General features: G+C 42.3%; 1 protein-coding gene across 1 annotated transcript in view; it reads right to left on the bottom strand.

Annotated features, from left to right (window-relative positions):
- Nucleotides 1-1,493: 1,493 nt before the first annotated feature.
- The window catches only part of LURAP1L (leucine rich adaptor protein 1 like), a 34,028-nt gene continuing 9,825 nt past the window's right edge, over nucleotides 1,494-25,696 (bottom strand). The window contains exon 2 of the mRNA XM_069764945.1: nucleotides 1,494-2,205. Within this exon, the coding sequence (XP_069621046.1) occupies nucleotides 1,840-2,205 (366 nt within the window). The 3' untranslated portion in view covers nucleotides 1,494-1,839. The remainder of the gene's footprint in view (nucleotides 2,206-25,696) is intronic.

The following is a 25,696-nucleotide window of genomic DNA, read 5'->3' as shown; positions in this document are numbered from 1 at the left end:
GGATGTGGAATTTTAGTGTTCCCTTTATTTTTTTGAGCAGTGTATTTCAACATTTAGGACATAGATCAAAGCCTCCCAGACAGAAGATGGAAGCACAACACTAGGACTAAAGGAAATAAAGTTTTCCATCAATACACAGGGTTTCTTTGTAACAGCAGTAAGACTACAGAACATTCTGACCCAAGATGTGGTTGTGATTGATACATTAAAGGGAACCTGTCAACCCCAAAATCGAGGGTGAGGTAAGCCCACCAGCATCAGGGGCTTATCTACAGCATTCTGGAATGCTATAGATAAGCCCCCGATGTATTCTAAAAGATGAGAAAAAGGTTATATTATACCCACCCAGGGGCGGTCCCGCCGGTCCGGCGTCTCCTATCTTCATCAGATGACGTCCTCTTCTGGTCTTCACACTGCGGCTCCGGCACACTTTGTCTGCCATGTTGAGGGCAGAGCAAAGTACTGCAGTGCGCAGGCGCCAGCCTCTCTGACCTTTCCTGGTGCCGGCGCACTGCAGTACTTTGCTCTGCCCTCAACAGGGCAGACAAAGTACGCCTGCGCCGGAGCCACAGCGTGAATACCAGAAGAGGACGTCATCCGATGAAGATAGGGGGCCCCGGACCGCGATGCCCATCGGATCGGTCCGCCAGCCCAGGTGAGTATAATCTAACCTCTTTTTCTCATCTTTTATGTTACATCGGGGGCTTATCTACAGCATTCCAGAATACTGTAGATAAGCCCCTGATGCCGGTGGGCTTAGCTCACCGTTGATTTTGGGGGTGACAGGTTCCCTTTAAAGGGAATCTGTCAGCAGGTGTTTGCCATGTAATCTGACAGCAGCATGAGGCAGGGACCAAGACCCTGATTTCAGTAATGCATCACTTAGTTTACTGGGTGCAGCAGATGTGATGTAATATTGATTTTTCTCTGCTGCAGATACTGCAAAGCTTTGTTGATGAGCTATGTATCACCCTACACACACCACAGCTGTGTACACCGTATAGTGACAGATGGCTGCTAATCAGTGTTGAGGGTGTGGCTGGACTAGGAGGCACAAGGCCAGTTGTCCTTTAGTGATAATATCTTGATGATAAAACACTGTATTGAAACAGCAAAATACAACCCAGTAAGTGACACATTGCTGAAATCAGGGTCTCTGTTCCTACATATTGGTGCTCTCAGATTCCATAGCATCAACCTGGTGACAGATTCCCTTTAGTTAGATCTAAAAACATTGCAAAGTGTCTGTATAAAATGGTAGAGATGGGTGATCCAGTGATGTATTTTCATTTGCATACCATTAATGTTTTTTTTCCCCTAATATGATACTATGTTAAAAAGTTAAATTGTATTCCTGGTATTTCTACAAAGATGCCATTTGGAAGCCATTTCCTTTTTTTTTTATTTCATGACAAATGTTGGCACTATCCAAATATGAGCTTTTATACCCCTGTGACTAAACATACAGGAAAAAAAACATGTGATGGGACATATACTTAGTGACACTGCGCTTTATTTTGTTGAATACAGATAGAAAACACAAAGCAATTCAAAATAGCGTAAAAAGTGGTGGCAGTTTTAAAGTAACGCGTAACCCTTTCCCTGACTTATAATAAAACAGATTATTAATATTGCAGTCTTCAATCAATAACATTATAAATATGGAACATTCCAAGTCATTTAATAAATAGCACCTGAACGTGTGGAAAAAGAGAGTAGCAAATCCATATACAGCTTCTCAAAACTTGTGTACATCAATAGTATACTTATTTCTGACCTGTTAGAATAATGAAGAAAATGTGGGGTCTGTCCAATATGGACATACGTGATAGACTAGTCCTATCTAAAGCAATAATATTCATCGTACTGATGGCTGGAATCATTGCACAGTGGTTGGAAGTCGTCAGGGTTCTGTTGTACGTCAAAATCTGGGGTACAATGTCCAGGGACAATATCTGCTAGTGTATCCAAGTAGCTGCCCACCGATATGTCATCCATGCCATCACTATAGCCATGTAAACTCGTGTAGCTCCCTTGTAGTGAACTATCCCGGCTCTCGAGTAAACTACAAAGGCTTCCACTTAGGCTGCTGCCCTGGCTGGTGACGATGTCTTTTTCTTCCATCATATACTTGATAGATTCAATGTTTTCATTGATAATGAGCAACTGCCTCATCAATTTCACATCAGTAGCACGAAGATAGATCTGTGAGGAAAAGGAAACAGAAAACAAAATGATGGTTAAAATAGCATTTACTCCATGCAAAAAGACAAAGTCCAAAATAAATTCCCAAGGATGATGCAGTTACTGTAAAGAAGAGACAATTCATTATTTACATAGCGGAACCATACTAAGAATATACTCCGTCAACAATGGCACCCAACAACCATATAATGGGTCTGTATGGTCAATGCCCTGGGCTTAATTAGCAAGAAACACTGGTGGATCCTGGAGCAGCCTCCTATTGTAAGGCTGCCCTGTTCTTCAGAGATCACAGATATTCCCCCCAAAATCAGCTGTTTACTAGGCAGGGGTTATCAAAATCCCTGTTTACATTAAGAGGTTGCCCACTACATTTTCATTGATGACCAATCCTCAGGACAGGTCATCAATGTCTGATTGGTCGGGGTCCGACACCTGGCACCCCTGCTGATCAGATGTTCTCTGCGTCATCTGCCACCGGCTGGAACTGCTCGATTGCGGAGCTTCTCCGTTTTTTGGCAGGGTGCTACACATCTGCCTCCTGCTCAAATCAATAGGAGGCGGATGTGTAGTACCCATCCGCCCCCACTATGAGAAGATGGAGCAGTTCTGCAATAGGGCAGTTGACATCATATTTAGCCTTCAAACTCTTGCTGGGGTATTATCCCCAGTTACAAAGGAAGTACAACCACCTGGTGGCATAGCAGAGCTGTCTTTGATTCCTATCTCTTCCCTCCCTATCACATGACTGATGTGTATGGAGGAGGCAGCGCCATCAGTGCTTCCTATTACTGCACACACAATGCATCTTTAGCGCTGTGTATACAGGTAATGGGAAGGCACAGATGGTAAGAAGCGGTCTCTGCCTTCTCTATGTGGAGGTTGGCTCTCTCTGACACTTGGATACTCACCCCCAAAGAGATATGATAACATGTAGCGCTCTAGTACGCAGTGATGTTTTAAGTCGTCGCTGTAGAGTAGGAGTGGGACCGCCCGGACGCTTAGGTCAATGGTCAGTCCTTAAGCAGTTAATATGCTATTACTGCTTTGTTTGGTTGCATTTGATACCAGAAGATTTTTCTAATTTCACTAGCTCAATCTCCTAATCCTTCTCACCGATCTTTAGTACACGCCATCCTTTTCTCCTTCTACCTTATTTCCAATGTGCTTGGTTGAAAAAAAGACATAAGCCTCCAAGTTTTCTTAAATGAAGGAAAATGTATGGAACTGGAGAAAAATAAATCAGATACCATTTATCAAAAGAAAAATGAAAAACCTCTGTAAAGACATGTGCAAGTTGTCCTAAAAGGGAAAAATTCCTTGCTGAACCACATTAAAGGGGACCTGTCAGGTCACCCAATGCTTCAAACCACCACCATTACATTTTAGAGGCCTCTCTCTGCAAGAAAATAATTGTTTTGATATTCACTACAAATGTACATATTTGTGCCAGTCGTTTCATAGAGCGCTGCTTGCTGTAGGCAAATTAAACAGGACTGGCCCATATGTATCTATATTTTTGAATATTAACGGATACGTTTTTATACATTTATACATTTTTCGTAAATATTGTTATTCTTTTTCCGATGTAGGGTGACATTACAGCTTTCAATGTCCTCCCAGACAAGAAATCTTTTTTCATCTTAGGACTGAACTTTTACCCTCTTATCTTCTATAATGTCTTCAAAATCTTTTCTTGAAACCGGAATTCACCATGCCTCTTATTACAAACAGAGTTATTAAACTGATTTACAATAAACAATAATAATCCCTAAAGTGAACGTTGAGGTAACCCCCATACCAATGGATCAAAGTATAAATTATTGCCCACAGCTATAGTACACCGTCTTGTAGTTACTTCAATCCAGTATCAAAATAAATGATCCCTTTGTATGTACAGAATTACTTTAAAATGTACTTCATTTTCTCAATCTACTTTCAAGTATATCTGTCATTTGAGAGTATGTAAAGAGTTAAAATGGATGTAAAGAAATAGATGAACTGAGCACTTTGAGCACACTGTGATGTAACTATCTGCTTGATATCCATTTGTCTAAACATCATTGTTTCCAAAAATAAGGAATGCAAAATGCAAAGGACATGTTCCCAATAATTTCTTAAGTTCCCTTCTCCTTTGTACTGGGAAGTAGACTTTTACATTGATGGCCTATTGTCTGATTGACCGGGCTCCAGCACCCCCCGCCGGTCAGCTGTTATTGGCGGCGGCGGCCTTGTCAAGCTGCTCCATCTACTTGTAGTGACCGGGGCTTGGTACCGCACATCAAAGCAATAGGAGGCGGATGTGTAGTACCCTGCAGCGGACACGACGAGTAGATGGAGCAGCTTGACAAGCGAGCACTTCCAGCTGGCCACCGCCGATAACAGCTGATCTGCAGGGGTGCTGGGTGTCGGACCCCAACCGATCAGACATTGATGACCTATCTTAAGGTTGGATGAAATAATCTTTTGTTTTAGTTAAAAGACCATTGTTCTCGATAGCACTTCATCCTGTGTAAACAAGGCATGAACGGTGCTGCACAGAGAATAGCCTATTACTGATTACTCTGTGTGCATATTAAATGTGGTCAATTTGCCTAAACAGATAATTTTAACGAATAGAAACAAACGTGTAGCAGATCGGTGGTCGTTTAATGCTGCCGTGCGGATAGAATCAATCAAGCCTAATTAGGCCTGGAGATAGAAAAGGATTCAATGGGCTACCAAGGATTGAAACCACAATACTGATCCATCATAGATGCCAACTGGATCACCAAAATGGATTCTGAATCAGGAGTTTACAAGAGACAGTTACATGGACTGGAGAGCCATATGTGGTTCCAAGTCAATGTTTTGGAAATAACTTAAAAACTGATTGTTATACTGACTATATTTTAGTAGTTAAAGGACTGTAATACAATGGGAAACAAAACAAACACTTTTTATGATTGTTTTTCAAATGAGATTGTTATAATCTACAGAATGTCCTTCAACTACCAGCCTTGTAGAATGGGGACAAAGCATGGTACTGCGAGCGGTCTACAGAGAAAAGCATTGGTATTCTCAGTATAAACAATTAAATCCAAGCATCAGACAGTATTGTCCTGTACCAGGAAGCATGCTCGAGTACAAAAATCCCAGTCCTCCGAAAGACCTTTGTTGCTGGCCCTGTTATGAGTGATTTGTGGTTATCACAGACACGTCTGAAGACATTGCTTATACAGAGGGGTTTTTTTGTACAACTCGGAGTTGTGTCTGGTTCTAATCTTGTTATTAAACTTGTTCTTCGAGTAATTGGACACGGACAATGTTATTTGTATTCAGAAATCAAAACCTTTATCTTTGGCTATACAATCCATTTTTCAGCTCAGTGACCTAAATAAGTGACTGGTCTGTAATGTCCTTAATATGTGGACTCGACTTCGTTGTACACCGCTGTGTTTTAATAAGAAATATTCACACACGCGTATAACACGGCTGCATGCTGTGTTTAGCAAATGTTCTTCATTTCTTACACCATTAAAACCCAAGTAGGAATTTTTCATCTGAAAAAGACAACACGCTCCCAGTAAATAATGTTACAATTCAATGTTGGACATTCGAGAGATTTTGTTTTTGTCTCATTTGACTAAGAGCCTAAAACTTTTCTTCATTGAGACAATCATTCTCAAACATAAAAGGGGAAAACAATAACTAAAATTCCCAACTAAGAAAAATTATTTCAATTGTGTCCTCGGCTGACGTATATTTACGCAGTGTCTGGTTTTCTTCTCGGATGAAACCCTATCCTGTAGTGTAAACCAAGATGTAAACACTCTATTGTTAAAATGTCTGTCCTGCTCTGGGACTTTCCCATCTGGAAAAAGATCGAAATTGGTGCCAACTTTGGGCTTTAGATGTTTCTTTACAAATGTTTCCAAGAGATCTAGTAGGGGTGTGTGTCAAGGCGCTGTCATGCAAACCCTAGCTCTTGGACGGTAATTCTGCCCTCTACTGGTGAACAGCCTTCTTCAGATTCATCAACGTTCCTGAAATTCATCTGTATTGACAGCTGCATTACACAGAATTGTTTCATGTCCCATGCTCTTTCATGACCTGTTGTGGTTATTGTGTGACTTGTTTGACAGCGGGGGTACTCAGATTCTACTTTTAAAATAAATGGGAAGCTAATGGCAATGTTGCAGGCCATTTCCTGCACAGCTAGTGGTCGGGAGTTGTCTCGCACAGTGTAGGAAAGACTAAGTGCAACACGAAGGGATGAGGGGAAGGGAGCTCAACACTAGGGAAGGGGAGAGTGGAGACCGCTTGGCAGATCTAAAGTCACCCTGTCTGCCCTAAACATCCCTATATAGGTTCTGCACCTATCGCCGAGCAGGAACCTAATCTCTGCTTGACCCTGGCAATAAGCCCTACTTAGGGAATAACACTAGTTGATCCCCACTACTACTAAAGACAGCTGGAATAGACGAACAAGGGGAACACTTTTCTTGAGTAGACTCAAAGATGTAACACAGATTACCTCAAAGGGGGAAATGGAGATATCACTGGCAACTCCCAGCAGCAAGCTGGGAGTCTATAAACACCCAGGTCCAGGTGTGTCAATTAGAGCCGTAGAAAGGTTGCCACTGGGTCAAAGAATCAGAAGGGTTAAGAAGGTGTCTGCAAGGCCAAACACAGAGACTTTCTGCAGCTAGATGCAGTGCGACTGTCTGCAGCCTGTGTCACACCCGTGACAGAACTGCTGTCATGCAAGAGAAATCAGTAAAAAAGCCCCAGAGTTTAAAGGGGTTGTCCAATACTTGGATAACCCCTTCGAATCCTTATGTTTCCCCTCAGTAAAATAATAACACTTTTACTCAACTCCAGGTTCAGCGCCATTCCAGGGGCATTAGCATTGGCTTTCGAAGGCAGCATATGACATTCGTGATCCCTGTGGCCTATCAGTGCTGGATTCACTCTCCTCTGGCTTAGGATGGATATAAGTGATGTACAGTCAGAACACAGCAATCCCATCCACTACTTAGAGGTTGCTTCTGAGCACTGCTGTTAATCTCCCATTTAACTGATGTTATACTTGTAGATTGTGAGCCTTCGCGGGCAGGGTCCTCATTCCTCCTGTACCAGTTATGACTTGTATTGTTTAAGATTATTGTACTTGTTTTTATTATGTATACCCCTCCTTGCATGTAAAGCGCCATGGAACAAATGGCGCTATAACAATAAATAATAATAATAATACTGATCGCCTATACTAAAGCTGCTCAAACATTACTAGTTAGTAGCCATAAGAAAATGTAGTATCACATGTTCCATTAGAAATCATTATAAGTGAATGCACTGGTTCGCCCAGAGCAGAAAACAGACTTTTCCATGGCTCTTTGCATTCATAAAGTGTAGCAACCCAACTAATGGAGGCCTTGAAGCTGAATTTTGTAGTGCATATGTTGAGTTTAAAGAGAACCAGTCAAGGGGATTTACCCCTGTTATGTATTAAAAGCTTTATGAGACTCCTAATAACGGTTTAATCTATATTACAAGTAACAATTACTGCAGACCGAAAAAGCAATATTTGATCTTATTTGGCATGACTGATAAACCAGGGACAAGTAGAAGTCCCAATTCTCCTCGCCTCTGCTCACATTGGTTTGTCAGTCATGGCACTGTGGACAGTGAGATGTAGGGATGCGCGACGGCGCCCCTGGACTAGTCCGAGTGCATTAGCATTGGGATTAAATCTTGTTTTTTCACAGGACATTTACCTGTAATACAAGCGTGATTAAAATTATTAGGAGCTTGATAAAGCACTGCTATTACATAATAGGATTAAATCTCCTTTTAAATGAGGATTAAAGCAAAATGTAGCATTGCATTACTCCTCCTAGATCCACTTTTGTCCCATAATGTAATAATATACAAGATAAATACATAACAAGCCCTCTTCAGTACATGTAGCTCTGAAAGCATTAAGCTTCATAGAGAACTGAGATCAGCTCTAAATCTGAGAAAGGTGCTGATTTCTGGAATAGCCGAGAACTAGGAAGGATAAGCCTCAACTTCTTTGGTCAATCATTTGCCATCACAAGGATGACCACTGTCCTCTAAGGAACTTTTTTTTTGTTTCCACTGGTCTCGTGGTATGAAAAAAAGATTATTTGTTTTAAATAAGAAAACACTATAGATTCTTTAACTTGAACATAGCCGTTTTGTCTTCTAAAAACTGTGAACGGTTTTATGTTTTATACTTAGCGTATGTTCTGGTCTTCCTCTGAAAATTCTCCGATTAGTTTGGAAAGTTGCTGATGGGGTTGGTGAAGCTTGACAAGAGGTATGCGAGTCAATGAGCAAGATGATGGGAAGAACAAGAGCTGACACCAAGAGCTCATTGTTCATCTGTTGAAAGGACTTCCCTTCATACGAGACTGCATGTCCGTAATTAGCCAGATATTATGTTAGCCCTTCGAAGAGTACGCTACCATCGCCTGGGAAGAGTGTAACCCGAAAGAATAGCATTGCAAAATGAAGCATAAAGATTAGTGTGCTATCAAAACAAGATCTGGCCTTAAAGTTTGTGTATGTAAGTGATCTTGTTTTAGTGCCGAACCACAATAAAGCTGTTGTGTTTCACAAAGGGATACAATAAAAAGACAGACATACCTCTAGGACAGGGAGTCACATAATAAACCACTCAAACACGCAATCAAAATATAACCCAAGAAGAATGTGTTTGTAGTTGTGAGCACGCATAGATCCAAAGTGATGGAAGGAGGAGATTATAGAAGGAGGCATACAATTATAATAGACACATAACAGATATTCAGGTTTACAATGCTTTCTGATGTCAAGTTCTAACAAGATATAAACAAGCCACTAATATTCCACTCAACAGAACAAAGCAACACGTGTCAGAACAGAAAAGCCTTGACTCATGGTAGACCTATCCTATCTTTTGGACATATTCCTATTTTCGACACTGCTTAACCCCTCTACACCCCAAGCCTGTATTCACCTTCCTGACCAAGCCAATTTTTACAATTCCGACCACTGTCACTTTATGAGGTTATAACTCTGGAAAACTTCAATGGATCCCGCTGATTCTGAGATTGTTTTTTCGTGACATATTGCACTTCATGTTAGTGGTAAAAGTTCTTTGATATGAGTTGTGTTTATTTGTAAAAGCACAGAAATTTGGTGAAAATTTTGAACATTTTGCAATTTTCAAATTATCAATTTTTATGCCCTTAAATTACACAAAATAGTTAATAAATAACTTTTCCCACATGTCTACTTTACATCAGCACAATTTTGGAAACATATTTTTTTTCCTTAAGAAGTTATAAGGGTTTAAAGTTGACCGGCAATTTCTCATTTTTTCAGCAAAACGTACAAATTTTTTTTTTTCAGGTACCATATCACATTTGAATTGACTTTGAGGGGTTTATATGACAGAAAATACCAAAAAGTGACACCATTTTAGAAACTTCACCCCTCAAGGTGCTCAAAACCACATTCAAGAAGTTTATTAACCCTTCAGGTGCAGGAATTTTTAGAATGTGGAAGGAAAAAATTAACATTTAACTTTTTTTTCTCAAAAATGTTAATTTGGACCTACTTTTTTTGTTTTTTTTCCAAGGGTAACAGGAAAAAAATGGACCCAAAAATATGTTGTGCAATTTATCCTAAGTAAGCCGATACCACCACGTGTGGGGAAAAACCCACTGTTTGGGCGCATGGCAGGGTTCAGATGGGAAGGAGCGCCATTCCACTTTTTGAATGCACAATTTGCTGGAATAATTAGCAGATGCCATGTCGCGTTTGGAGAGAGCCTTGATGTGCCTAAACCCCCACAAGTGACATTTTGGAAATTAGACCCCTCGAGGAACTTATCTAGACACATGATGAGCACCTTGAACGCCCAGGTGCTTCACAGAAATTTATAACATTGAGACGTGACAATAATATAAAAAAAAATCTAATTTATCCCACAAAAAATGTATTTTAGCCCCAAATTTTGCATTTTCACAAAGGTAACAGGAGAAATTGCTCCATACAATGTGTAGTGCAATTTCTCCTAAGTACACCGATACCCCATATGTGGTGGAAAACTAAGGGTTGGGCGCACAGCAGGGCTTGGAAGAGAAGGAGGGAAAACCAAAGTGGAGAAATTCCTTAAAAAATAACTTTTATAAATATTTCTATAAATACCAAAAAATCCTCTGATATATAATAAAAAAAAGAGTTTGTAGAGGGTCTGATATGGGTAATCCTAGAGAAATTGTCCACAGGGATACAAAAAATAGTGCGTGGATTCTGGGGCTAATAAATAACACTCAAGGAAGAGTCTAGGGAAGAAAGATAGTTTGTCACCATATATTTATACCTTCCTTACAGCTGAGGTTGGCACCCTGGGTAGCGAAATGGCAACCCTGCTCCACGCAGACTGACCCTCACAAGGGCATCCTTAACAAAACCACCATTAACATTTACATAAAATGCTTAAAGTGCATATTAAGATGTGTGGTCCTAGACACTTATGGGATGGGGTACTTGCGCCTCCGAGATACCTTAATCGTGCTCCTGCGCAGGTGTACTTATCTGTCCTGATGAGGGCAGAGCAAAGTACTGCAGTGCGCAGGTGTCGGGAAAGGTCAGAGAGGCCCAGCGCCTGCGCACTGCAGTACTTTGCTCTGCCCTCAACCGGACAGAGTAGTACGCCTGCGCAGGAGCACTGTGCAGAGAAGACTGTGCTTATGACCAAGGGACACGTCATCCACAAAAAGCAAGCGGGAGGACGGGGATCGTAAGAAGATGGGAGGCGCCCATCGGACCGGACCACCCCGCCCGGCGGGTGAGTATAATGAGTTATTTTTCTTCTCTTACAGGTCGGATCGGGGGCCTATATACAGCATTATAGAATACTGTACTGTATATAAGCCCTGAAAGGGGGTGGCCGTAACTCGTATAGGCCAAACCTGGTGACAGTTTCTTTTTAAATTAAAGGAGGTGATAACATTGTGAGACATGTAATGACTTACAGTTTGCCCTCTTGATTTACATGTCTCACACTGGTAACACACTGGTAACACATATTAAAAATATGGATTTCTATGGAAGAAAACATTGAATTGCAGATATCAAGGTATCATTTTATTCAACTTTCTATGACCTGCATGCCCATATCGATGGCTTAGGAAGGTTGATCCTACTGAGAGATTCCGTTTAAGCCAACAGTGGACAAAACAGTAACCTCTTAATCTCCATTTTGGCTGTCATCAGTCAAAATATTACAAATAAAAAAGGTATGAAACAGCATAGTAGACTTCACTATTCCATGCAATGGTATCCAGTGAATGGGATTCTATGGGCGACAGATACCACTGTATGGCATACGTAGGAGACATCCTTTTCATGTATGCCTCAATCTGATATAAACACAGACTAATGGGGGAACCTGACATTCCCTGGATAACAGATGTCTAGGAAAATCAGATCCCAAGTGTCCAATCCTTTATTCCACCAGGAGGCTGGCACTGCCAGAGGTGTCTGACGACTGATTATTACTCTTTCACCATTAAAGTAAACTTGCATAGTGAAGGGGGATGGGTTTTCAGAGGCAAAGAGAGCTGTTAGTTGAACAGGTGACAGCTACCTAATATAAATGGTTGGCACTAATCCCCGGAATTATAACCCGATACCTGGAAACAATCCACTGTTTTCACTTCACCATAAAACTGTATTATGAGATAGGTGCACTAACCATTTGTATTGAACACAACATTAGGGCAGTTGCAGACGACCATATTGTCGGTCCGTGTGCGATCTGACAAAACAACGAATTCACACTCAGACCAATGGTATTTTATGGGGCTGTGCACACCAGTTTTTTCCTCAGAGTCTTTCTGAGATAAAAAAACAGCAGGAACTGTTTGCATCTGTAAATCAGATCGCACTCGGCCATGCAGGTCAATGGGTCTGTCAAAAAAATAGGACTGCACTCAGAGGACATCTGAGTGCAGTCCGATTTTCACAGACTGACAGAATGAAGATGGAAAAAAATGCTTTTTTTTGCCATTTCTCCACCTCTGAGATAATTGGATCACACTAGGAGCGTGATTAGCATTAATGGCCCGATATGCTAGTATGAGAGAAAATATGGTGGCCCCAGCCTACGAGGTAGTAATGCTTCCCTAATACCCGAGAGCTACTAGGATATGAGCACATATTGGAATTTGCAGCACAGGAAAACTGCTGTGTACAATATGTGCATTTTTTACACATTTTGATTCATATTTACAAGCGTTTTCCCCCTTTTATTGGAATGGGAAAAAAAGGCTGCAAAAGCGTAAAAAAAATTGACATGCTGCAGATTAGATAATAATGCTCTGAAGGCTCATACCTGCAAGGAAAAACTAATCAGCACTGTGAAGTGCAGTGTTTTCAGCAGTGCACACGTGTATGACACGCCGTGTGTGAACGAGCCTCTACGATCCCAGATCATACAGATATGCGAGGTCGTTTGGGCACACGTGATACTTTCCCTCTGATATGTTAGACAAATGCTACAGATACAATGCATCAAACTTTACATCCCATAGAACTTCTCCTTTAGCTGAAGGATTTAACTCTCGCCCGAATAATAAGGGTTAAAGGAAAGTTGGCCCCAGTGCCTGGAATGTGACATTCCCTGCACTAACCCTGATGTGTATGTGGAGTTACTCAAACTGTGCAATGTTTGCTCTACCAAACACGTTCCAGGATCAGCATTTACCCGTCACATGCTGCAGAGCTGGAACCTGTTCTGCGCCATCGGATCATCGCTTTCACACAGGCATATATTGGCCAGTACTGCCAGGAGTGGGACAATCAAAAAGAAAAATGAGTATGGAAAGATTTGCCCTTCTTCTGGTCCTGGCTTCCATTTACAAATACTGATTCAAAATACTGCCAAAAATGGCCAAATGTGACAGTGGAGGATGTCTCCACTATCAGCCCAAAGATGCTCCTTGTATCCTGAGCAGAGCCCCTTTCCAAATGTGCCCTAGCGATGGTTCTGGAACTGTACGGCGGATATATATATATATATGTATGTAACGGGGTCTACCAAGCTGGGGTACCTCTTTCAGTACCACCCCGTGTTTCAGGAGGTCCACTCTGCTTTGGCTGGAGTCTGAATGAAGGACGCTGGCTGGATTCGTCATCTGGTTCAGGTCTGATCCTATCTAGACACGGGGGCACTACAGGGATAAATAAAGCATTATATGGCAGACATACTGAGCTGCTCTCCGTTTCGGACAGAGAGGGGTATCCCATGTAGTTGCCAGCATAACAATTTTGTGCGCACAAAACCTTCACAGGAAGGCGATTGTTAGGGTAGATAAAGGGATTGAATTTGTGTGAGGAAAATGTTGCACATTTTCAAGGAAACATTTGAGAAGATGTGCACCCATTATCTACTGTATATAACCCTCCCCAAGTTAATGTTCAGTGAAAAAGTTATTACAAATTGGTGGTCTCCCTCCTTTCATTGAACTGTAAAACATCTGGTCCTGGCCAACCCGCAACATTGGTTACATGCAACCTGTATGGCAGTGTCGACCTCACAGAACAAGTCCACACACCCAGCCAGGACTCCCACCTTCATGTAAAGTGCCGAGGCGCAAGAGACCACCTCGTTCCAATTATGTATTAAGAACACTTCCAAGCTATTTGTTTTTTTTTTAAAGGAGGGATTACTGCAGACATGAACAGCATACTGCACAAAAAAAATCTGAGGAGCGGAGCCAAGATCCAGGTTTACTTCTGTGTTGCTGGTGAGAAGGCCTGCTTAGTGTTCTCCGACAGTAATCACATCCAGTATAACCATCTCTACATCTGAAGGTTGATCGGTAGACCAGAATGCTCGAGTCTGATCACAGGCCCAGTGCAACCCTCAGATAAATGACCTCATCTGGGAAACCTTCAAATAATCTGTCCACGTGTGTTCTGGAAACGAGATTGTGGTCAGTCCTCCTCAACCTCTAATTCCTACAATCTGGAGGCACGTGTGGGCCCTAAATCACCATCACAGCATCGTTACATTATTATGGGGCAGCACGGTGGCGCAGTGGTTAGCACTACAGCCTTGCAGCGCTGGGGTCCTGGGTTCTAATCCCACCCAGGACAACATCTGCAAAGAGTTTGTATGTTCTCTCCGTGTTTGCGTGGGTTTCCTCCGGGCACTCCGGCTTCCTCCCACATTCCAAAGACATACTGATAGGAATTCTAGATTGTGAGCCCCATCGGGGACAGTGATGATAATGTGTGCAAAACTGTAAAGCGCTGCGGAATATGTTAGCGCTATATAAAAATAAAGATTATTATTATTATATTATTATGTTCTGTATATACTGTCAGTTATGTTACAGCCGATCCGATCCGATTTTTTGGTGTGCTCATAGACTTGAATTGCAGAGTCTCATCCAACACATGGAAGAAACTAGTGGAAGCTGCAATTTTTTCACACTCAGATTTGGTCCATGAAAAAAATCTCATCATCTGCATAACCCCACTGTATTACATTGGTCTGAGTGCGGTCTAGTTTTTTCACAGCCAGAAAATATGGGTGTGTGAATTTGACCATAAATGAAATCTGTCAGTAGGTTTTGCTGTGTTGTCTGAGAGCAGCATGATGTAGTGGCTGAGAGCCAGATTCCAGGGATGTATCACTTACTGGGCTGCATGAGGTGAGGCTCCCTCTGCTGGTTGTTCCTCGAGCGTGGGAACTTTCCTAGAAAGCTCCCAGGCTCGAGTTCATATGAGGACAACCAGCAGAGGGCGCCTCACCGCGAATGAAGGTAAATATAGGTCATTGACCTACTTTACCTTCATTCCCCTGGGTTTTGCAGCCACGAGCACCGCTGCATTAGCAGAGCTCCTGGCTGTAAAATATTTTAACCTCTTCAGGTGGATTTACATCGTGGGATGTTACAGATCCTCGGAAGGTATGTATATTGTTGGTTTATTATGTTTTCTTTGTTACAGGTCGAGGGTCTTCAGATGGATTGAGCATAGAATAAAATATTACAACAACCTTTGTTTTTATTTCATTAAAATACTTTTAAATAATGTGTTTGTGTTTTTTTTAACCCTTTACTACTATTGGATTAATAATGGATAGGTGTCATAATTGACGCCTCTCCATTATTAATTTGGCTTAATGTCACCTTACAATAGCAAGGTGGCATTAACCCTTCATTACCCCATATCCCACCGCTACACAGGAATGGGAAGAGAGTGGCCAAGTGCCAGAATAGGCGCATCTTCCAGATGTGCCTTTTCTGGGGTGGCTAGGGGCAGATGTTTTTAGCCGGGGGGGGGGGCAATAACCGTGGACCCTCTCCAGGCTATTAATATCTGCCCTCAGTCACTGGCTTTACTACTCTGGTGGAGAAAATTGCGCGGGAGCCCACGCCAATTTTTTCCGCCATATACACACTACTAACAATAGTGTGGAATATGCAAAAAAAAAAGGTGATATGAGATGGTTTACTGTATGTAAACCATGTCTCAAATAATGTCGGGTTTTGGAAGGAGATAGCTTTAAAGCCGGTAATTCAATTGCCGGCTTTTGCTATCTCGCGCTGTATGAAATATTAATATATATACATATATGTGTCTACTGACATATATATATATATATACATATATAGACAGTATATATGTTTTTTTTACACATGGATCCCTTGTATAGCCGTATGTCGGTTTTGCAAGCCTGCGAGAAAAACACGCAGTACGGATGCCATACGGATTACATACGGAGGATGCCATGCACAAAATACGCTGACACACCCTGCCTACGGAGGAGCTACGGACCACTATTTTGGGGACTTTTCAGCATATTACGGCCGTAATATACGGACCGTATTGTCTTACGCCGAGTGTGACGCCGGCCGTACTCTGTGCTTAGGCTTGCTGTTGCTTTTCCAGCTTTTGCCATTAAAGCCAGTGCTGGGTAGCTGCGAGCGGACGCTTTTGGGACTAAGTCCTGCTTTTTCCCTTCTGAGCATGCCCAGGGTGAGATCTCCCGTTGGAGATTGAGGGTCACATGCTCAGATGCTGCAGTGGTTCCCATTGGTCCTCCTGGAAGGTCCTGAAAGGGCTAACTTCTGTGGTAGCTGCCCATTGGTCCTTTATTGGAAGGTCCTGAATGTACTGCAGCTATATAAGCTTCGCATGACCGCACGGCCATGTGCTAGTGTACAATTGTATACGTGTGTTTGTTGTGAGTGCAAGTCATTCATTAAATACACCTACCCTATTGTATGACTGTTCGCGGAAGGTGTATGGCTGCTATCTAGCGCCCGACTAACCTCTCAACGTGTTACACACGAATCAGCGTCTATTGCTGTGACCGCCAGTGAGGCGCCACGCCCCAGTAGTGCGCTTCCTAACCCACGTCCGGGTGCTTAGTGGTGTCTGCCAGCACGGCACAGTTCGCACTCTAACTATATCTAACAGTTACCCAATACACCCAGTTGCGGTGTTGTGCGCAAGTAGTCTGAACGGACTTCAACCCTGAGTCTTGGGATTGAGTTCGCTGACTCCTTGCTTGCACTCATTAGTGCGGTATTGCGGACCTGTGGCTTTACAAGGTTCGCTTCCACCGCCATATAGCGCTGCCATTTACTAGCAGCAGGTTTTCACCTGCACGGTGGACCCCGGACTGCGAACGCACCAATATTATTTCACCTTGTACTTGGTGCGTTCCGCCAGTCCTAACAACTATCTGGTAATCTTACTTGTGTTAAGTTCCTTTGAAGACTTGATATAAAGACATCTTTTGAATAAAAGCCAACCCAGATCCTATCTAGACACGGGGGCACTACAGGGATAAATAAAGCATTATATGGCAGACATACTGAGTTGCTCTCCGTTTCGGACAGAGAGGGGTATCCCATGTAGTTGCCAGCATAACAATTTTGTGTGCACAAAACCTTCACAGGAAGGCGCTTCATGGGTCCGAATTCTTCAGCTACTTCCACGGTCAGTGTTGCTGTATGACGCCCTTTTAAGACGCTATATTCTCCTGTAAAAGTAATGTTTAAGGAAGACCTGACAGAATTACAAAAGAGGTCAGTTTTTGTTCTTATTTTATTCCCTCTGCTCCCAAGTATTATGTTTTTTTGTGTGTTTTATTTAAATCCACCATACGGCTCTAGAGATATGGGTCTTTTATACTGTATATAGTGATAAGTATTATGGTCTTTCCAAGTGGACGTGGCTAACAAGATTCTCTGGGGGATGTCTTCAGGCTTTTCTCTATTATTTCCCTGTGAGTCCTATCCTTTTCATAAATACCATAAAAATTAGCACTAAATAAAAAGTCCCATATCTCTAGAACAGCAAGATGAATTTTAAATATACACGTCTGACCAAAGCACATTCATCTCTGGGACACAGAACGTGTCTCCTTCCTGCGCTGTATGATTTCTGGATATTCCCATCTTGTTTGTAATTGCATATAATTGTTTGTACATTATGAACGAGGCACCTTCAGGTATCTTGGATTTGTACCCAAGGATGAGCCAGACGTGTGCAAGTCCACAATTCTCTTCCTGATATCTTGGCTGATTTCTTCAAACTTTCCCATGATGCTACACAAAGAAGCAGTGTGTTTCTAATTAACTCAGATGTTGCCAAAAAAAACCCTATCAGAAGCTTCCAAACACATTACATCATCATATAGGCAGTACAGAATTGTTTAATCCCTTAATGACCACCGATACGCCTTTTAACGGCGGCAGTTAAGGGTACTTATTCCTCAGTGCCGCTTTTTAACGGCACTGAGATATAAGGTTATAGTGCTGATTACCTTTATTCATGGAATAACGGTGATCGCAAAAAAAAGTCTGATTTCCCATTCATTTCTCTCTCCTCTGATATGATCTAGCATACCAGAGGAGAGAATTGGGGTCCCCCGAGCTCCCCCCCCGTGGCGCTGGACCCACTGGACTGGCTCTGTCACCCCAGCATCTTCTTCCAAGATAAAAAAGGCGGGCGCATGCGCAGTGCGCCCAACGAGATCTGCCGGTTGTCACCCGGCAACAATAGGAGATTTTTCCTATTGGTTAATTTTTACTGTGATAAACCCTAAATAAAAAAATAGTAAATCAAACCCCCTTTTATCACCCCTTTAGGAAAAATAATACAATTAAAAAAATGTATTTGTTTCCATTTTTCCATTAGGGTTGTGGTTAGGGTTGGGGCTAGGCTTAGGGATTAGGGTTGGGGTTACGGTTGTGGTTTGGAGATACGGTTTTGGTGTGGGGGTTACGGTTGTGGTGTTGGAGTTAGGGTTGTGTTGGGGTTATGGTTGTGTTGCGGATACGATTGTGTTGGGATTATGGCTGTGTTGGGGTTACAGTTGTGGTTAGGGTTTGCATTAGGGATAGGGATGGGATTAGGGTCAGGGGTAGGGCTGTGTTAGGGTTGGAGTTAGAATTGGGGGGGGGTCCACTATTTAGGCACATCAGGGGGTCTCCAAACACAACATGGCGCCCGCCATTGATTTCAGTCAATTTTGGGTTCAAAAAGTCAAACAATGCTCCCTCCCTTCTAAGCCCTGCCATGCCCCCAAACAGTGGCTTCCCCCCACATACAGGGTATTGGTGTACTCAAGAGAAACTGCACAACAAATATTGTGGTCCATTTTCTCTTGTTACTCTTCTGAAAACAAAAAAGTTTGGATCTAAAGTAAATTTTTTGTGAAAAAGAAAAATGTTCATTTTTTCCCTTTTACATTGGTTTGGTTCTCGTGAATCACCTGAAGAGTTAATAAACTTCTTGAATGTAGTTTTGAGCACCTTGAGGGGTGCAGTTTTTAGAATGGTGTCACTTTTGGGTATTCTCTGTCATATTGACCACCCAAACTTACTTAAACTGTGGAGTGGTTACTAAAAAAATGGTTTTGTAAATCTTGTTGGAAAAATGAGAAATTGCTGGTCAACTTTTAACCCTTATAACGTCCTAACAAAAAAAATTGTTTCCACAAATGTGCTGATGTAAAGTAGACATATGGGAAATGTTATTTATTAACTATTTTACGCAATATGACTCTAATTTAATGGCAAAAAAATTAAAGTTTGAAAATTGCTAAATTTTAAAAACTTTTGGCCAAATTTCCATTTTTTTCATAACTAAATGCAAGTCAATTGAAGAAATTTTATCACTAACATGAAGTACAATATGTCATGTAAAAAGAGTCTCAGTATTAGTGGGATCCGTTGAAGAGTTCCAGAGCTATAACTTCATAAAGTGACAGTGGTCAGAATTGTAAAAATTGGCCCGGTCATTAAAGGGAATCTGTCACCCCATCTGACATCAAATCAGAATAAACCGATTTCATGTTGAAAATCAGAAGCGGAGTCAACATTTCTGATGAAACCAGAAGTTTACATACACTATATAAAAAGACACATGTGCCTGTTTTTGTGAATATGTGTCTTTTTATATACGGTAGTAGGTGTAAACTTCTAGTCTCCACCATATCTGAATGAGGCCGCACACTGACACAGATTACTCATAAAGGCGCTGAGATTATGTATCTGTAATTGCAGCAGGTTATTTCTTCAGATGTGGATTCTATCACACCCATATTATTTAGTACACCCAAAGCAGCCATGTGTGAGCTTATATAAACAGGCGTGATCAATAGGACAGGCAAATATTTTGTCAGTTTAAAGCTAAGCCAAGTACTTAAAGAGCCTGTGCACCAGAAAGACACTGTCTCATCTACTGATCCACACCCAATAGCAGCATTTAAAGGGTTGGCTCAACTTTAATGGGCAAAAATTGCAAAATGCTTGTAAATACTTTACAATTTTCCTCTTATTAAAAATCTTCTCGGTTCTTTAGTTTTATGGTTTTCTGCTCATTGCCTAGTTTACCGGCTATTGCTACGGTCTATCAGAGGTGGCCGGTCTCCTAGGCGAGAAGTGCAGCACTTACAGGCTCTTTGCTACAGAGCAGGGGTCCCCAACCTGTAACTCGGGAGTCACATGTGGCTTGCGGTCCCATGAATTGTGGCTTGCGGCTGTCTGCCAGCCTGGTGCATTAGCTCAATGTCTAAAAACAGATTTCTCCATTCTTTGTAGGTGGGAAAACTTGCAAAATCGGCAGTGTATCAAATACTTATTTTCCTCACTGTAGGTCATAGCTTGCATGAAAGGCATAACCGGTGGGTCACATGATCCCTTTCAGCCAATCAGTTAGGAGATAATTGCTTATTACTGTATAGTTTGCCGTCTCAAGGGCACTCAAAAGGGCAGTTGAGGGGACTCATGAATGCCAACAGCCCTGATTTTGCCTTGATTGCCCTGAAAATTGGTCAGAAAATACCGTAGGCAGTCGTACATGTTTGAAATCAAAGAGATCTTTATCAAAATATGATATCACAATATCAGAATATAAATCAAAGCGAGTGTATCATCTGGAGGGGAGTTATCCCACAGAAACCAGGTGAACGCAATGACAACTTAGAAATTTTTTTTTGTGAAACAATGAAGTTTTTATTAAAAACAAGTGAGACTATAAACTCCTATGGTAAGGAGAACAGAGCTAACCATTTGGCATAAATAATAGCTGCAATGGCTGCCTATGGTGGCATGGAAAAGGGAAGAAATCCGTATACAATGGAGAGTGACCGCCTACTGGGAGACCGCTTGCTGAAAGCAGGAATGAATGTCGGAGCAGTGAACATGATAGTAAGCGGTAAAATACCAAGCATGGAGATTGTCACTTACTGGTTTAAATGTCTGCGGCTGGATGAGTCCCGCATCTCTCTGCGGAGAGCTCAGGATCGCAAAGAAGCTTGGACATCCATGGAAGACAACAGTGGTGGTTTGTCGCAGAATCTTTGCCACAGAAAAACCCCCTTCACCAGGGGTGTCAAACTGCATTCCTCGAGGGCTGCAAACAGGTCATGTTTTCAGGATTTCCTTGTACTGCACAGGTGATAATTTAATCACCAACTCATTATGTGTGTAGGTGATTAAATTATCACTTGTGCAGTGCAAGGAAATCCTGAAAACATGACCTGTTTGCAGCCCTCGAGGAATGCAGTTTGACACCCCTGCCCTTCACAACATCCACCCAAGTGCAGAACATTTTCTGAATTCTGAAGTGTACAGAGCTATACTTTCTGCTCAGATTCAAACAAATGCAGCAAGGTTGATTGATTGGACATGGCTTCATAGTACAGATGGACAATGACCCAAAACATAATGCAGAAGCAACCCAGGAGTATGTTTTTTTAAGGAAAGAAGTGGAATATTCTGCAATGGCCGAGTCAATTACCAAATCTCAACTCCATCAAGCATGATTTCACATGCTGAAGACAAATCATAAAGAGGTTTTCCTTTTAATTTGTCCTTACTCTTTCTAACACACTTTTAGTACCTTCCCTGCTCCTGTAAGCTCATGTTTCTGTGGGTCATACATCCTTCTGTTTAGATTCTGGTTCTGCTACTTCCGATCTGTTGACCAGAATTGGATGAACAAAGCAGGGCATGTCACTGGTGGGAGCAGGGCTGTGTCTCGCTGAGTGATAGCTGTCTGAGCACTCATTCTCGGATCAGACATCACTGTCCTCTCTCCTTGAATATTGCTCTGAAGTGCCATCCTTTCAGCCAACAAGTGCTGCGATGTGCTGCTTGCTATTCGAAAGTATATCACAGGGTTTGTCATCTGAAGGCACGGCACTAGAAAGCACCAGTATAGTCAGTTAACCGAGCTAACATCAGACTTCACTCTAGTCTACCAGAAAGCTGCTTTGAAGTGCTGTACCTTCAGCTGACAAGCCCTGTGATATACTTTCAGTACCTCGCGAGGCTTGTCCACTAAACGAACGGCAGTTCAACGCAGCATCCAAATAGAGAGGACAGTGAAGTCTGATCTGAGCATGTGTGCCCAAACTTCTGTCACTCACAGAGACACAGCCCCTCCCCCACCAGTGAAGTGCCCTGCTTTGTTTGACCAATTTTGGGCCCCAGATCGGAAGTAGCCAAATCAGAATCAAAACAGAAGGATATATGTCCCACAAAGAAATGAGCTTACAGGAGCAGGTCAGGTAATAAAAGTAAAATATAAAAGTGTTAGGAAGAGTTAGGCAAAATGAAAGGGGGTGAAATTAGTATTGGAAAACCTCTTTAAAGGGAACCTGTCACCCGTTTTTTCAGATTGAGATAAAAATACTGTAAAATAGGGCCTGCGCTGTGCGTTACAATAGTGTATGTAGTGTACCCTGATTCCCCACCTATGCTGCGAAATACATTACCAAAGTCGCCGTTTTCGCCTGTCAATCAGGCTGGTCAGGTCGGGTGGGCGTGGTCACAGCGCTGTTTCTTCCTCAGCTTTACGTTGGTGGCGTAGTGGTGTGCGCATGTTGAAGTGACGAATCCACTGCGCGCACGTGAAGAAGCAGCGCGCGATCTGTGCTATTACCCCCTGTCATCGGTGGGGGCGGCCATCTTCCTGGGGCCGCGCATGCGCAGATGGAGTGCTCTGCTGCACGGGGCTTCAGGAAAATGGCCGCGGGATGCCGCGCGTGCGCAGAAGAGATCGCGGCGGCCATTTTCCCAAAGCCGAGTTTGCATCTCGGCTTTGGGAAAATGGCCGCCGCGATCTCTTCTGCGCACGCGCGGCATCCCGCGGCCATTTTCCTGAAGCCCCGTGCAGCAGAGCACTCCATCTGCGCACGCGCGGCCCCAGGAAGATGGCCGCCCCCACCGATGACAGGGGGTAATAGCGCAGATCGCGCGCTGCTTCTTCACGTGCGCGCAGTGGATTCGTCACTTCAACATGCGCACACCACTACGCCACCAACGTAAAGCTGAGGAAGAAACAGCGCTGTGACCACGCCCACCTGACCTGACCAGCCTGATTGACAGGCGAAAACAGCGACTTTGGTAATGTATTTCGCAGCATAGGTGGGGAATCAGGGTACACTACATACACTATTGTAACGCACAGCGCAGGCCCTATTTTACAGTATTTTTATCTCAATCTGAAAAAACGGGGTGACAGGTTCCCTTTAAGGCAGAAAGACCCACAAACAGGCAACAACTGAAGTCCACTGCAGTAAAGGCCTGGCAGAGCATCACAAAGGAGGAAAGCCAGCGTTTGGTGACGCCCATGGTTTCCAAACTCCATGAAGTTATTGCCTGCAAAGGATTCTCCACAAAAAGTATTACATATGAATATTTTATTTTGATAAAGTTAATGTTCAGTTACTTCTGAGCCCCTGAAATGAGGAGGCTTTGTAGAAAAAAGGTTGCAATATCTAAACATTTTACAGGATATTTTTGGTTAACCCCTTTAGCCTCTTACCGATATCGGGCGTACATTTACACCGATGTCGGACTCCATTCCTTTGATGTGGGCTCCGGTGGTGAGTCCACATCTTTACAGTGACAGGTCAGCTGTTTTGGAATCGCGATCCACCCGTGGCTATTGACCAGTTAAATGCTGCTGTCAAACTCTGACAGTGGCATTTAAATTGCGCTTCCGGGTATCGGGCCGAAAATACGAACAAAGGTGATCCCTGCCACATGATCGCGGGTCACCGCAGCGTTGGCATGACAACCTGAGGTCTCCTGGAGACCTCTATAGTTGTCAGTGATGGCTTGCTGTGAGCAAGACCCAGAGGTCAACGCTCATAGGAAGTGAGCAATTCTGCTATATAGAGACGATCTGAACATTGCCTTTATGTAGCAGAGCCGATCGGGTTGTGGCAGCTTCTAGCCTCCCATGGAGACTATTGAAGCATGCCAAAAGTAAAATTAACAAAAAAAATGTATATATATACATGTGCAAATCTCCCCCTTTGGCCCCATTCAAAATAAAACAATAAAATCGTTCAGAATCGCCCGGTCTATCAAGAAAAAAAAGGACTAACCTGACTGCTAAACGGCGTAGTGAGAAAAAAAGTCAAAATGCAATAACAGGCGATCAAAAGATAATATCTGCACCAAAATAGTATCATTAAAAACGTCAGCTCAGCACGCTAAAAATAAGCCCTCACCCAACCCCAGATCACAAAAAATGGAGACTCTATGGGTATCGGAAAATGGCGCAATTTTTATTTATTTTTTTAACAAAGTTTGGAATTTTTTTTCACCACTTAGATAAAAAATAACCTAGTCATGTTAGGTGTCTATGAACTCGTACTGACCTGGAGAATAATAATGACAGGTCAGTTTTAGCATTTAGTGAAGCTAGCAAAAAAGCCAAACAAAAAACAAGTTTCGGATTGCAGTTTTTTTGCAATCTCACAGCACTTGGAATTTTTTTCCTGCTTTCTAGTACACGACATGGTAAAACGAATTGTGTCATTCAAAAGTACAATTTGTCCCCCAAAAAACAAGCCCTCACATGGCCATATTGACGGAAAAATAAAAAAGCTATGGCTCTGGGAAGGGGTGCGAAAAATGAAAGCGCAAAACCAAAATCAGCTTCGGGGGTTAAGGGGATAATTAAACCTGAACGTCTACACTTCAATTGCATCTCAGTTGTTTCATTTTAAATTTTAAAAAAATAGTGGCATGCAGAGCCCAAATCACAAAGATTCAGTCACTTTCCAAATATTTCTGGACCTAACTGGAAAAATAAATAATATATATTTTTTCATCTCTTATATACAGGTGCTTCTCACACAATTAGAATATCATGAAAATGTTAATTTATTTCAGTTCTTCAATACAAAAAGTGAAACTCGTTATATAGAGTCATTACAAACAGAGTGATCTATTTTAAGTATTTATTTCTGTTAATGTTGATGATTATGGCTTACAGCAAATGATAACCCAAAATTCATTACCTCAGTAAATTAGAATAATTAACAAAAACACCTGCAAAGGCATCCTAAGGATTTAAAAAGGTCCCTTAGTCTGTTTTGGTAGGCTCCACAATCATGGGGAAGACTGCTGACTTGACAGATGTCCAGAAGACTGTCATTGACACACTCCACAAGGAGGGTAAGCCCCGAAAGGTCATTTGTAAAGAAGCTGTATGTTCACAGAGTCCTGTATCCAAGCATATTAATGGAAAGTTGAGTGGAAGGAAAAAGTGTGGTAGAAAAAGGTGCACAAGCAACTGGGATAAACACAGCCTTGAAAAGATTGTTAAGAAAAGGCCATTCAAAATTTGGTGGAGATTCATAAGAAATGGACTACTGCTGGAGTCATTGCTTCAAGAGCTTCCACACACAGACGTATCCAGGACATGAGCTACAAGTGTCGCATTCCTTGTGTCAAGCCACTCATGACCAATAGACAACGCCAGAAGCGTCTTACCTGGGCCAAGGAGAAAGAGAACTAGACTGTTGCTCAGTGGTTCAAGCTGTTGTTTTCAGATGAAAGTAAATTTTGCATTTCATTTGGAAATCAAGGTCCCAGAGTCTGGAGGAAGAGTGGAGAGGCCACAATCCAAGCTGCTTGAGGTCTAGTGTGAAGTTTCCACAATCAGT

Source organism: Ranitomeya imitator, chromosome 1 (genome assembly GCF_032444005.1).
Source record: "Ranitomeya imitator isolate aRanImi1 chromosome 1, aRanImi1.pri, whole genome shotgun sequence".
NCBI classification, from domain to species: Eukaryota; Metazoa; Chordata; class Amphibia; order Anura; family Dendrobatidae; genus Ranitomeya; species Ranitomeya imitator.
This window is presented reverse-complemented; position numbering and strand designations above follow the sequence as displayed.